This window comes from Pundamilia nyererei, unplaced genomic scaffold (assembly GCF_000239375.1).
Source record: "Pundamilia nyererei isolate P.nyererei 1_Seehausen unplaced genomic scaffold, PunNye1.0 scaffold00007, whole genome shotgun sequence".
NCBI lineage: Eukaryota > Metazoa > Chordata > Actinopteri > Cichliformes > Cichlidae > Pundamilia > Pundamilia nyererei.
This window is the reverse complement of record NW_005187408.1, coordinates 4,228,771-4,243,356: the sequence shown is the minus strand read 5'-3', so window position 1 is coordinate 4,243,356 and position 14,586 is coordinate 4,228,771. Positions and strand designations below refer to the sequence as shown.

At 42.7% G+C, this 14,586-nt stretch overlaps 2 protein-coding genes across 7 annotated transcripts in view; both read right to left on the bottom strand.

Moving 5' to 3' along the window:
* Positions 1-495: 495 nt before the first annotated feature.
* prdm14 (PR domain containing 14) lies at positions 496-4,447 on the bottom strand. The gene is made up of 8 exons (XM_013915617.1): positions 3,817-4,447; positions 3,494-3,547; positions 3,219-3,379; positions 2,858-3,128; positions 2,574-2,776; positions 2,139-2,240; positions 1,052-1,271; positions 496-656 (listed from the first exon to the last, which is right to left on the bottom strand). The coding sequence occupies exons 1-8, from the start codon at positions 4,445-4,447 to the stop codon at positions 496-498; spliced, it is 1,803 nt and encodes a 600-aa protein (XP_013771071.1).
* A 4,650-nt stretch (positions 4,448-9,097) lies between these two features.
* The window catches only part of ncoa2 (nuclear receptor coactivator 2), a 60,002-nt gene continuing 54,513 nt past the window's right edge, over positions 9,098-14,586 (bottom strand). For 3 of the 6 annotated variants that reach the window (XM_013915594.1, XM_013915608.1, XM_013915602.1), the window contains exons 16-21: positions 14,246-14,542; positions 13,167-13,247; positions 12,502-12,973; positions 11,523-11,700; positions 10,998-11,202; positions 9,098-9,783 (exon numbers count right to left, since the gene is read on the bottom strand). In XM_013915594.1, the coding sequence (XP_013771048.1) occupies positions 9,772-9,783; positions 10,998-11,202; positions 11,523-11,700; positions 12,502-12,973; positions 13,167-13,247; positions 14,246-14,542 (1,245 nt within the window). In that variant the 3' untranslated portion in view covers positions 9,098-9,771. The remainder of the gene's footprint in view (positions 9,784-10,997; positions 11,203-11,522; positions 11,701-12,501; positions 12,974-13,166; positions 13,248-14,245; positions 14,543-14,586) is intronic. The other 3 variants (XM_013915612.1, XM_013915606.1, XM_013915615.1) reach the window with 3 other exon arrangements.

Here is a 14,586-nt window from a genome sequence, read left to right as displayed (position 1 = left end):
GACGCTCAAAGTGAACAAACGACGACTCTTGTAGTTGCTTTCTGGCAGCTTAACATTACAGTAAAAAACATTATCATACATTATAAATTAGGAGGGGGTACATTTATACACAAATCGACTCAAATCTACAGCGATAAAATAGGTTTGCTTTTGAAGCGGTAGATGACGCAAGGAAATAATAATAATAATAATAATAATAATAATAATACGCATTACAATGCATCAAAACTGTCCCGCACAACAATAGTAGAGAAGCTTTAAGCCACATGACAATACACAACATGTTCATATAAACAGACGCGGACACAGTTGCCCAGCAGCTCAAATTATCCAGTTATTATCTACCTATTTAAATAGGCCTGTACAACAAATTTACCTTCATGTTTCACAGTCTCACCACAAACACTGCGTAAAGATTCTTCGCTGTGTTTGTGCCGTCTCAAATCATCTAGAATATATCACAGGATCAGTCATGTTTACAGAAGAAAGTGGAGTCTAGTTCCAGGGCCGATATTCTGGATTTAAAACTGTTAAGCCGCTGTAAGGAAAGTTTTGTCCGCTATTCTTCTGATGGTCCTTCAGCGGAAACAGGGACTCCTCCTGCAATCCTCTCTCCAGAGAAGACGGGAGAATGGTGCTGTCCAAGATTTGCCTTTCTGCGGGGAAGAAAAATACCAGAAAATATGTAGTTTAAAAAAAAAGTATGCAACATTTTAGTTTGGCAGTTTGCAGTAGTTTTTTTAAGGGCATTGCCAATGACAGCAGTCTGTAGCAAAGCTAATTAATATTTCAACTGTCTTAGTTTAATTTTATTATGGAATATTATTATTATTATTATTATTATTATTATTATTAATGATAATAATAATAACAATAATAATAATAGTACTGAACTTCTATTCCTCTTAATATTCGATTGCTTCAATTGCTTTACTGTAATGAAGCTTTAAACAGCACCCATAAAAACGTCTGAACCCATAAAAAAAACACCTGATGCCATGCTGTTAGCCTAAAACACTTCCCATGCGGGTATTTTAAATCGAGCGCTTACTTTTGTGGCTTTTCATGTGGTATTTAAGCTCCTGCTCTTCTTGGAAAGACACTCCGCACAGCTCGCATGGATACGGCTTGTCTCTGGCGTGCGTCCGACGGACGTGGCTGTCGTGGGCGGCGTGGGAGGCGAAGGCCTTCCCGCAGTGCTTGCACTTGAAGGGCCTCTCACCGGAGTGCTGTCGGATGTGTGTGCGCAGAATGCTGGAGGCAGTGAAGGCCTGGGAGAGTGGAGTTTAAAACACTGGGTAAGCGTAAATAAGCGCAATTTCAGTTGTCAAGTTAAAGGCAAGATAAACGTTGTTTTTTTTTTGTTTTTTTACAAGCTAACAGTTACCTTTTTCACAGGAGCCATTAAAAAAATATTTTTCAGAAAAAGTTTTTATTTTTTATTTTTTTTAATGCTCCTTAACATTTCGTGAACACTTTTGTTAAAGGATTTCCCCCCCCCCTGTTTTTGTGGCATTTTTAGGGGCAGCCTACTACTCAAAGGCGGCAAAAACCTTTGGGCTCGTGCCACATTGCTAAAATAGTCGAAATAAAGGAGAAAGGGGAACAGCTTGAACAAAACGTCCACAGTCCGCATAAAAAGGGAAGGATATCGAGAACAAAAAAAACTTCTGCTCATTCCAGGGCCATAAAATAAAAGTATAATCTTGGCAGACAAAGGGGTGGGTGTACATCTGGCGATAATTAGCATGTAAGTGTCTATGCAGAGCGTGCCCTCCGCGAGGAACAATAAGGAGAGGCGCGTGCCAAATGCACCGTAACAGGAGGAAACCCGAAATGGTTTAAAGAGGAACGAGTAGAAAGCCTGCAGGTCTAATAGAAGCAGGTTGGGAAAAACCTCTCAGAGGACAGTGTCGTTATAAAACAATTTATGTTTCTAAGATTTTCATTTTATTTTGTTTGTATATATTTATTTTTGGCAGCACACCCATGGCGTATTCAAACTATTCTGGCACCAGCAATTAAGTCGAATTCCAGGGTTTATTCCTATTTTTCTTCAGCATCGAGCCAATTGTCAAACGGTCTTGTCTTTGTCAAGCCAAACGCATCTTTAGAAAGAATACAAAAAAGCTTCTTACCTTATTGCAGTAGACACACTTGTACGGACGTTCACCCGAGTGCACGCGCATGTGTTTGTTGAGACTGGAGGACTGGGAGAAGCTTTTCCCACAAACCGAGCACTGCAGCAAATTCACATACACAAAGTGTCACTCGAATGCATTAAGCTCAAAATAAAGCTAAAAAGAACCTAACCTCATTTTGTGAATGGGTTTAAATACATTTCGGAGTTGTTTTCGCTTTTCAGAAACAAAACAAAATGCATGTCTCATATAAATGTTATTCTTTTTTTTCTTCTTTTTTTTACGTCCAATAAAATTCTGAAGGTCCCTGTGACGCAGTGTAGGAGCTGTTCTTTCAGCACCATCTAAAACTTTTCACAGACCACAACCATGTAAAGGGAGGTTTGTGTGGAAATCCCTCACAAAAGCAAGACGGATGCAGGGATGTTGTACCTTGTGAGGTCTGTGTTTCTCGTGGACGTGGAGGATGTGGATCCGTAATCGGTCCCTCTTCTCGAAAGATCTGTTGCAGAGGTGACACGGAAACTTCCTGTCCCCCTGATCCACGCAGCGGGTGTATTTCAGGTGTTTGTCTCTGTAGTATTTGTACGCAAAAACCTTCCCACATCTGTCACACTTGAAGCCTTCGCTTGAATCTGGGGAAAAACTTTTTTTTTTTAAAAACAAACTAAATATATGTATGGTGATTAAAAAAGTGAAGAAGATTAAATCCTGACCTTCAGAGGGAGGCACCGCGTTGCTGTCCTCTCTAGGGTCTTTCAGTGTGAGGGGGATCCCGAGGAACTGGATGTAGCAGTCTCCGTACCACACCAAAAGCTCCTGGCCTGGCGTGATCTCCTTGCAGGCCTCGTAAAATATCTGGCCCTGGACCTGCACGGCAACCAGGTTCTGCTCCTCGGGAAAGCGAGCGCACTTCACCAGAGACATCCAGTTACCAGATCCCCCTCTTCCGTCCACAAAGTGACTGAGGCGGCCGTTCTCAAACACCTGCAGGGTGTGTTAGAAGTATTAGAAGTACCGACAAAAAAAAAATCTAGATAAAGACCAGTACTGTGAGGAGACAATTCACCACCCTACCTCCCACATCAAGGTGTTATCGTCGTATATTTTAATTTCGCTTGTGTTGACTAGTTTTCCTTGGAAAGGTCCAAAACGGGCGCCTTTAGGAATACTGTGTTTATCCGCAAAAACACCACAGCTCGAAGCGTTTCCCCAGGATGCCTGGAGAATGGTTAACCCTGCAGCACAGAGCCAATAAAGCGGTCTCAGATTTCATTACTCTATCATGCAATCAAGGACACACGAAAAGGTGATTCAAATAAATAAATAGATAAAAAATGGTGGCTTCTTACCCTCTGGAAGTTCAAGAGTTTCTTTGTCCAGTGGGAAAATGTGCGAGTCAGAAACTAAAGAGAAAACAAACAAATGTGAACAAAATAGGGAGATAAAAAAGGTTTCTCGTTACTATTTCAGCGGGAGTATTTGAGTAGTGTTTCATCTTTAACTGCATTACAAAGATTCTGATCGATGTGTTATATTCGGCTATAATAGTAGTGACAGGGAAACATTTATGTTTGGGGGATAGCGTGAAATCAAGGGCAGTTTTTATTATCGCACACCAAACAAAATGAAACGCCAGTCATTTTAATCCATAGTCCGTAATCTGAATTCTCACTTGAGTTTTCCGGCAGGGCCACTCCTGATATGGCGTGACCCACGCTACGCTCCTGGCTGCCGGAGTATCCGTAGAGCACCGTGAACAAGTCGTCCTCACTGAAGTTGTACGATGCGCCCTTTTTCTCTGTGGAATGGTCCGTGCCCCGGAGCCGAAGGAAGCTCTCCTTGGGCGGTGTGTTGGCGGATGTAGGAGCAGAAGACCGTTCACTGGACGGGCTGCTGAAGTCTGAAGACAGCGGACCGGTGGCGTGTTCGGTCACCACAGCAGCCAGCTCCTCCGGTTTGGAGTAGAGTGGGTGTCCGGGCAACATCTGGCTCAGATACGGGATGCTGGAGGCGCTCAACATGTGTTCGTGGAGGACCGAGGCGTTGTGGCCGGCCTGGCCGAGAAAGGGAGTGGCCCCGCCGTGCAGGCTGAGCGGCAGGGAAGCCTGAGCGTCCGACACCAGACGACCGAGGGACTTGAGCGGGTGGAGAAGGTTGTGCGTACGCGGGAAGAAGTCCACATAGTGATGAGGGCCGGGGAGAGGAGCTGGGTAGAAGCCGCGGGCAGGACTGCCCTTCAGCATGCCGGCTGGATAGCTCTTCTCCTTCAGCATTACAGGGATGCTGGACACGGACACCGACATGACAGCACAGGAGGTGAGGCAAAGGGTCAAATGGAGAAGATGATGTAGCCTTCTGTGGGGAAGAGAGATAGAAGCAAGTGGGAGCGTGGGTAGAGGGGAGGGGGTGTAGTCATAAAAGTTTAATGTAAGAAATCTAAAAAAGGAAACAGGACATCAAAAGAGGCCGAACCCACCAGAACTGATTATTTTAATGAACGTAAGACTTTACTTCGCTCTCCAGTTATGAACATTTCTTCCAAATATTTTAAGATTTTTCCAAAGGTGTTAAGAAGCTTGGCAACCCTCTGGTTAAATGTGGAACTGATACAAACTGCAGATGATTATGGCTAAGAAATTGAAATCTACAACAGGTTCGCAGTGTTTTTCTTTTAAAATGAAAAGTAATGAAACTGTCGGCGACAGATGAAAATACTGCGTACATAAAGGGGGAAAGCAATCCGCAGTGAACTCGGACAGCCGATTTTGCATTATTTCCAGCTGAAGGGTCACACACAAGCCACACATCAAATGTTCATCAGAGGCTTTTCAGATGACCCCACTGCATGGTGGTGTGCTTTTTAGGAACAGTTTACCAGTCAGCCAGTAAATAGAGAGACAAATCAGGGTCATGACACTAATTAAAGAACCGCTGGCCAGAGCAGAGGTCAACATTAATGAAGCTTTTAATGACTTTTACAATCAGCCCGCTGTATGAAGGGAAATAGGGTCGCGATAGGAGTGCGTAATGCCCGCTGGGGGGGCTTTAAAATTAGTTTTTTAAAGGTACAAACAAATTAGGAATCATGTGAAATGACTGAAATTAAAGCGGACCGCTACAAACATTTTGTGAACTTTAATAAAGAAGCTTACCTTCTGAGAAACAATTAGAGGAGCTTCACGCGGGCGATGTGTCCGTCATGCCCACAGGCCAGAGTTTGATCAACCTCCCGTGCTGTAAAATCAAACACTGCAGACAAACGTTCAGATTCTGCCGGGAGCAGCCGAAACTTAAGAGAGGATGTGCTGCTCTGTGGTCATCTGAGGGCACCTATGCCGTATACAGCTATCTCCTTACTCCTATTGGCCAGGAGTCAGCTCAACCTCATGCATTTCAATGCCACCCACCCCATAGGAATAGATTTTCTCAGGGCCAACCCACCCCCGTGTTCTTTGCACTTCGGAGTCGGTTCTCTTTGCCACAGTGAGGCCGATTATGAGAACGAGCCTAAGATTTCAATTTGCTCACGAGGCGTGGATTATCGTGCTTCACACTTAGACGCTAGAAATAAAGAAGAGATAAAAAAAAAAATAGCGGGGAAATGACCAGGCATTTATTAGATCACTGCTCCGACCTTTATTGTATACAGAAAAAAAACTTAACCCAATCCCCATCAATACTTCAGTAAAGTGCAAATGTAAAGTTGTTTGCTTTTTTATAAAAGGTTTTTATTGCTAATTTTAAACAGGCAATTTTCTTGTGCTCTAGATCAGCGGAGCTTCTTGTGTTTTTTTGGAAAAATAAAACAAACATAAGAGGCCTACACCTTCATAAAACCATTTAAAAAGCTCAGTTTTTACTGGCGAATGAAATATTTCATTCGAAACTTTTGGCGATTCGATGACTTGCGATCTTTTATATTAATAAAAAAAGTCTACCAATTATATAACATTTACAATAGCTTATCATATACTGAAATATATTTGTTCAATTTTGTTATGTCTATGAAAAACTAAATAAAGATGTCACTAAGTAGCCAGCTAATAACTTTATGTTTCAGTTAGAAAAACAAAACCTGAACACTAATCTTCGTGCGCTTGGAAATGAAATAAGAGTCGCTCGATTAAATAATGCAATAACAGAATTCTTTATTTACAAGGCAAATAGCATCAGCGAAGCCATATTAGTTCACAACTTGCATAACTGTGGTTTTAACTTCTCTTGTATATCTAACTTTGCATAAAACGCTCACACACACTAGGGGTACAATGATCGATGCGGGTATACAGTGTGACTCGTGAACAATGCAGAAAAAATATCTCGGGGGGAGGGGGGTAAAACACAACAGTAAGCTTTCTTCAGAAAGTCCATAGAGTATATTACATATTGCTTCGGTATCCCTATGTATCATCACCTTTGTCCATACAAACAGTGAGCGGAGGGCGAGGAGATGACCCAACACGGAACAGAGAGCAAAGGAGAACCGTGACCAAGTTCCCAGCAGCTGAGAAGAGTTGAACAATGATGCACCCATTCAATATTGTACACAAGTCATTATACAAATTTATACAGACAGCGGTGTAATGTACAAGAACGGACAAAATCTAAGGCATTATGCTAGGGTTTTTAGCATTTCAAGGTTGCATCTTAGCTCTAAGAAATTGGCAGACAATACAAAAGGGCATTTAAAGTTCTTCAAAACCATAAGTTACAGAGGAAAAAAATATTTTTGATTCATGGGTCCAAAGCCTGGATATCTGTGAGGGGCAAAAATCATTTATTTGCTCCTGTCCTCATTATAAGTGCTAAAAAGAAAAAAAAATGCACTGCTACCAACATGGCTTTAAGTCTTTTTAAAATCTTAACAATCTTTGGAAATTTTGCAAAGGGCTGTGATTCCTTTTTTTAAAATGGCTCAAAAGGCTGATTCTGCACGGCCGCATCTTTTATTTTTTTTTTCCTTGTACAATCAAAACAGCATCTATCAAAAAGGTGGGATCTCCTGTAGGTCTACGACAACAACTAGAACAACAACAAAAGCACCTGCAGAACAACCAAAGCGTTAATGCAGGCTTCCTTTGTTCCACAGTTGAATTGCTATAGCTTCAAATTTCATACAGAAATTAAAAGTGGAAAAAACAAGGAAAAAGAAGCAACGATGGATAACGTCAGAAACACCGAGAAGAGCACGGTGTAACCGCACATGTTGTCCACACCTCAATGCACCACCAGTCACATCCTTAGGCCTTTATGGACAATACATTCAGAGTGATTCTCTTCCTGTTTTATGATGTAACATTTACATCAGACCCTGTTGAGTGACATCATCACAAATTTCTTGTTTTTCCTGTGGGCCAAACCATGGTAACCATCAAATGGTTACTTAGAAAAAATAAATAAATAAAAAGAAAATGAGTAGAATTCAGAAATCCAATTGAAATGTGAAGATTATTTGGCTTGCTCAAAGTCTGTCCTGGGTTAAAATAGTCGATATAAAAAGTTTTTTATTTTTTTTTTGAGGAAAATCTTCTGAGGTTAGAGAAGATGACTCGCTTTAGATCTTGTGAAGGCCAAACCAACCCCCCTGTCTGGTGGGGCACAAGAACAAGCAGGTCATTACTGAACACTTTATAGGTGAACTAACTGCCTGAGGTCATAAAATATGGCTAAGTGTCTGTCAGAGCAGCTCTTGTGAAGCGTGCAGTCTTAACTCTGACCTCTGCTATAGAAGAACGGCTGGAGGCAGAGAGGGCATGTGTCAATATGGGGACCACAAACGAACTCCCTCTCCAGATCTCAGCCTATGCTGCATAATCTAATAGGAACGCTGTGTGTGTGTGCTGTGTATGTGTGTGTGTGTCTGTGGATGTAGACTTTCTTGGTACAAACTGCAATAAAAAACTGTGTTTAATACTGCATCCAAACGCAGAGGAAAAACGTGTCCTTTTTTCCCAGGAAACTGTACAAAAATTACAAAAAAAAAACCAAACCAAAAAAAACCAAACCAAAAGATTCTCAAGTAATTGTTATTGCTTGTTTACAACACACAGAACAGTTTGCACCTAGCAGCTTGTATGAAGCATTTTTCCACTCCAGACAACATAGAAAGCACACTTTATCTTTTTTTTCTTTTTTTCTTTTTTTTACTGTATGGCTGTGTTGAATTGATTTTTTTCCTTCTTTTATTTATTTTTGTTGTGTTCTATGCTAAAGGCAGAGAAGCAAGCGATAATCTGTACACTGTATACACAGCACACCCATTTACAACCCTCCCTACCTCCCGCCCGCACCCCTGTCTGCACTGTACCAGAACTTTAAGAAGGTGAAGGTTCTCCCTCCACTTCCTCAAAAAACACACACACACACAACCCCTCCCCCCAAAACACTGCTCTGCTTCAGGAGGCAGTTGGGGACCAGGCTGAGAGACGTTAAGCCCCAGGGAATAAAATAAATAGGAAAGAAAACGATTTTACTTATTGTTATGTACAAACTCTGTAATTAATTTCAAACTATATTTGATTTTGACATCTTCTGAAACTACATGACCAAAGCAAAATCCACCATTCAGGTTAATAGAAGAATCTTCTCAGAAAGAATACAACCATTGCTGTTAAAATTATAAAAAGAAGTGCCTCTTTCACAATTTTAGAAATATTCTTCTTCTTGCTACTAAGATAAAGAATAATCTACAATAATTAAAATGAATCTATACAGAAAATAAAACTTAATTTAATACACTATATAAACCTCTTTAATTAATCTAATCTTAGAATTCACCATTCAAACCAGTCTTCTGCAGTGTTTTCTTCCCCCCCACGTTCAGTTTCTCTCTCTCACTCTCTTTTCTAAACACCATATTTTTCACTCTACATCTTAAATTTTCACAACAACAAAAATACAAACAGAAACAAACAAATAGGAAAAATCTAAAAAAAACAACAACAACAACAACAATAATAATTATAATAACAAAAACAATAAAATAAAGAACAGCAAAAAGGCAAAATCGGCTAAGTGTCTGAGCTCCATCCATAAGTGTGAACATAACTTGGGAGTATTTGCTGCCATTCGGAACTATGTGGAAATTTCTCCAACGATCCAGAGGTTGGGGGAGGGGGTGGAGAATAAAGGGGGCTCCGGGGGTAGAGAAGAGAAGAAATCAGTGTATGTGATCTTTCGAGATGAGATTGTAAATGGCCGCTGTCCACTGAGAGGAATACATTCATCTGAACAAAATCCACCCACTGCCGCCCCCTTAAGTCAGTGTACCCCACCAGGAGGCCTACAGTAAGTCACACTACGGTGAATGCAGGTGGACAGGCAGATTGACTGGCTCGTCACGAGGCTCTCCCTCCAGGAGGATTAGGCTTGTTGGGACAGATATCCGCGATCCTTCCCCAGCCAGTGTCTGAGTGGGATCCAGCTGGACAGACGGCAAACTTGAGCTGGGGAGGGGTGAGGGGCCGGGGGTCAGGGCACGGCCTGGCTGGTTCAAGGGGCAGTCGGTTGATTACGTGTTTTCTTTCTTTCTTTCTCTCTCTCTTTTTCTTTTTTAAATAATTAAAGGGCCGACGCGCTTCTTGAGCCAGGTTGATCACTGAGGTCCAGGTGAGTAGCTCCATGGGGGTCAACAGTATTTCTGCAGAGAAACGGCACACTGTAAGTCCCAACTAGAAAGGCAGTTACTGAATCCGCAATTCAACAGCAGCACATCTGACTGGTTAACTTGAACTTGCAGAACCTAAACTTGTTTGCAGAGCGGAGTGCATCGTCGGCTCAAAAACAAGTCGGTAAATCACAGATGCCTGCACTAATGGGCAAACAGTAAATAATTGAAATAATCTAAGTGCCAATATTTTTCTATAATCCTGCAAGGGAGATAAATCAAGTGACACGTATACTGGTGTGTTACAACAGTCTCAAGTGCAGACATCGAATGGCAGCCCCTTGGTTAAATATTCATGGCCCTTTATTGGCTTAAAAGCATCGCGGACAACAACAGTGCTTTCCATATACCAAGCTAACAATACCAGTGAGACAAAGGAAGAAGGATTAACTTGGACAACATTAAAACAATGATAAACACCAGCAACTAAGTGCTGCCAAAGTGAAAACATTTTCACATTTAGTGGGAGAAGTAGCTTATCTACATGCAAGTATGACTTCACCTCTCCTAATGACGTAGGGTCACTCTCCTGAATGTGTGTAAAGGCTGTGGCGATTTGACAGATCTGAGGCCTTAAGGAGTCAAGCTCTCCATGTTAAGCCAACCAGCTCGTGAGTCCACAGCTGACAGAGGCTGGTCTTTGATCGGCATACCCGTCTTTAGCCGTCTACAGTCTCAACGCTCCGGCTTGGAAGTGCACATTGCTAATTACATCACTGACCTCTAAGTTCAAGTTATGCAGCAGAACTACAGCAAGAAGAGTTACGTAAACAACTAAATTATTCACTAGCCTGCTGGTTCAGTAAGTGTACCCAAACACTCGGGGTCGTATGATAAGACAAACACTGATAGTAGAAGCCAGGAGTGGAGAGAAAAGCCTTTTAGTATTTCTTGGTCCCCTGATTACTGTGGAAAACTTTGTGGGGTCCATTCAGTTAACCTGGAACTGATTTCTACAGAGTACGACTGTAAAGAGATACCCTGAGGATATTACAGAACACCTCTAATTCGGTCAGGCCAAGCCCGATGATGCCCGACTGTGAAAGGATGAGAAACACCAGTGGGTATTTCCTAAACCACTCAAGTTTCACCATTTTTGCTCTAACCAATTTGAAAAAATAAAAAAGCTTCCTAATGTTGTCTCATTTAAAGGACCAATGTATCTGGACTGGCCTGAAATTATTTACCTGTTCTTGCCCCATGGAGGGCAAGCCAGGTGAGGGACCCGAGGCCATGGACGTGACACTCATTTGTCCGGCCATCTGGCCCATGCTGCTGGTTGCCATGTTGGAGGCCAGTGACGCGTTGTTGAGGTTTATGCCATTGCCGTTGTACATGTTGCTGTTATTCGGCTGGCTGAACTGCGGCGATGCCTGCTGCTGCGAGAACATACTGCGGAGGAGAGAGAAGTTGTGTAAGTAAACACAAAATCAATAATATGAATGCAGAAAGAAAAGTACGTGACAACACTCACTTTGGGGTGTGACCTGCTCGGTCAGCCAGAGAAATCTGGCAAGTTTTTCATCTTTAACAAGTGGTACAAACAACTCTATGGATAATGGATGTCAATACTCTCTATGGATATCAACAATGTTGTTGATAATCATGAATCTCCTCACGAGCCCTTCCTAAAAATAGCTACGCATATATTCATAGAACTCGAGTTGACAACATGAACTGATGCTGTAATGAGGTGCATCAGCCATCCTTACCTGTTGACTCCCATATTACCCTGCGGCCATCCATTCATGTCAGGGGAACCCTGGAAAGCAGCACTCTGCTGGCCCTGCTGCATCATCGGGGACTGTGTGTGGGCCATGCGGGGTGAAAGCAGAGGGCTCTGTGGTGTGCCGGGACCTCCGAATGTTCCATCTGCCTGTTGGCTCATACCTGTGGATCAAAAGAGGTCAGCCCGACTCAACCCACGGAGACTTGTTAATAAACCAATGCAATGAGTAAGGAAGTGTAGTCGACTCCATGCAAATGACACAAACATGCCACATAAAGACAAAACACTTTGACGAGCACCTCGCGCGATAATAGCTCATTCCAGAATTATTAGCCAAGATTTTATATTTCCGTCATGCATGTGACAAATAGAAGGCAGAGAACTAGAAAGAAAATGGATTGGGAGATAGGTCAGGAGGGAGAAAGGGGAGAGAGAGATCAAACTATTGCTCTGCAGGCACCCACAAGCCATAAATAAAAAGTTCTCTAACAAACCAGATTACCAAATTATATAGATCATACCCAGGCTGCATGTCAAGCTGTTAGACTGACAGGTACCAGAGATGATTCATGTCCTTACTGATCACAATATTTAGATTTTGGCATCAGTGTGGAGCATGAAATAATGCTTTATTGTGCTTCTAGTGTCCCCTGGTGGAGCAAGAGTGAATAGCCAGGTCACCCTTTTTGGACAGCGCACAAAATAATAAAGACAGATGGCCACACTTACAGACAACTACTCACAAGTTATTCCGTTTTAAAGGGGAGAATATTAAGTATGATTTGCATGATGCAATGGAAGCTGATTATTCTAGTCATCAGTATATAAAGTTACAAATCGCATGATAGCAGCTACCAAAAAGCACATGAAGCAGCTCAGGTGGTCACATCAACACACACATACGCACACGAACACAGGTAGTAGGGTGAGGTGTGTGGTTGGCTGGGGTGGTGGAGCAGTACCTGAGTTGGGAAACTGAAAGGCACTGTGCTGCATTTGGGGGCTGAGTACGGCCCCGTACTGTCCGCCCATCATGTTTGTGTTTCCCATCATCATCTGTGAGGAGGAGGGGGGAGTGGAGGAAGAGGAGGAAGTGCCATGCAGGTGGAGGTTGGGGGTAAGAGAGGGCAGGCTGGGGGAGAGAGGAGAGGGGAAGGAGCTGGTAGGGGGAGGTGACGAGGCCAGGCCTGTACTGGTACCGTAGCTGGGCGGGTAGGGGAGCTGCTGGGGGTTGGCCTGGGGATTCCGAGGGTTACTCATGCCTCCGGCGGCCATGTTGGGAGGCAGGTTGAGGCCCTGAGCCCTCATGGCCATGCTCCTTTGCTGCTGGACCTGCTGGGCCTGTTGCACCTGCTGCTGCTGCTGCCTCTGTCTCAGGTGATTACTCAGCAGTTCCCGCTGACGTTGTGCCAACATCTGAGCATTGATGGTTCCCTTCAAGTAAGAGAGGTGGTTTGAATATAAAAAACAAAACAAAAAACCCCACTAACAGCATCTACAAAAAGCAAGTCTACACAACACTGACATCATAGCCTTTAATTTACTGCAAGCTATTAAAGAGATGAACCCTACCTACAGTCACAACATGTCTGTGCAGGCGGCTCATGTAATGATAGTGGGCATATACCTGGTTTGGAGCATTAGTTCTAAGAGGTAGGTTCACATTTGACACACCGCTCATCTGAGTCATCATTGGTTGGCGATTCTGCTGGAAGAAAAAACAGAAGAAAATGGTTGTTACAGAGAGAAATATACACTTTTTAACCCTCTGTAGCTGACGGAGATGCTGTGTGTCTAAAAAAAAACAAAAACAAACAAACAAACAGGATTTTCAAGGAAAGCCCTCAAAGCACTAACACAAAACAAAACAAAAACAAGACACCTTTCCTATTGGTGGAAAAATACATCACATCAACCAATCACACACTTCTATGGCAACATGTGGTATTTGGTTGCTAAGGAAAAGGAGAAAAAAATGAAAGTAATGGCAAAAGAGAGCGATATAAATAGCAAGTTTTGAGACATTTAGCATGTTTGGATTCTACAGTTAGTGTGTAGTGTAGTCATGTTTTTGTTTGTGTGTGTCAAAACAATGAGGCCGCTCGTTGTGTGTCAACGAAGCCACTACTGAATATCAGAAATGGCCAAAAAGCCACCAAAGGCAGATTGAAATGTACACGCTATCTGCAGGTGGACAACAGGAGTCACACACCTCGAAGGTTTCATGCCTGTGTACAAATTTAGCAAACAACAATTTATATTTGCATTTCAAGTTATGAATATGATGCATTAAACATATTTGTGGTTTTCATAGATTAAAAAATACTTTCAACTTTATACTTTTAAAATTAAGTATAAAGTAAATTAAAAGTAGGAAAAAATGGCCAATTATATCCATGACCCTGGAGGGTTAAAACCCTTAAATAATCTAATTTTTATGAAGACACTGTTAATCAGGATTTGAAAATAACATAATCTATAGTTTTACATTAGAATTAGGCTAAAGTCCACTGGAAGCCTAATGCGTGGCAGGTAGATTTAAAAGTTCCTATGTTGTCATCGAAGCTGCTAAAATGTCACCCTCAAGGATAAAAATACAATTCCTGTCCGTGTGTTCGATCCTAAAGAGAGAGGTTATAGTAGAGTCAAGAATCAGTGAGCAAGAGTACTTCCAGCAGTGTCAGGACAGTCTAGATTCATGTGCACCTGCTGTGACTGAAGCCGGTGCTGGAGCTGCAGTCGTAGTGTGTTGGGCTGGTTGGGGACGACTCCAGTAGGCCTGAGTCCTGGCCGGGCCGGCATTCGCATCATTTGGAAACCTGGCCGTGGACCCATCTGGCCAGGCATCGGGTGGAAACCTGGCTCTTGCATGGGGCCACCAGGGTAGCCTCTCGGTGCCATGTGTGATGCTGGGGGACCGAACTGCTGGGCGTACATGGGGGGCTTCTGATCCAACATCACCGAGGGCTCCTGGGGGAACTGGTCTGGCTCCAGTGATTGGCTCTGAAACAGGCAGCCATATATTATTAAAAAAAAATGCAGCACCA

What these genes read in the sequence shown, in the direction of transcription:
- prdm14 (XM_013915617.1), bottom strand. Translation starts at nt 4,447, where the DNA reads ATGTCGGTGTCCGTGTCCAGCATCCCTGTAATGCTGAAGGAGAAGAGC. An exon ending in GGCCCTGCCGGAAAACTCAA is followed by an intron (nt 3,548 to 3,816) that starts GTGAGAATTCAG and finishes TTTTCTCTTTAG; the next exon opens with TTTCTGACTCGCACATTTTC. An exon ending in CCACATGAAAAGCCACAAAA is followed by an intron (nt 657 to 1,051) that starts GTAAGCGCTCGA and finishes TCTTCCCCGCAG; the next exon opens with AAAGGCAAATCTTGGACAGC.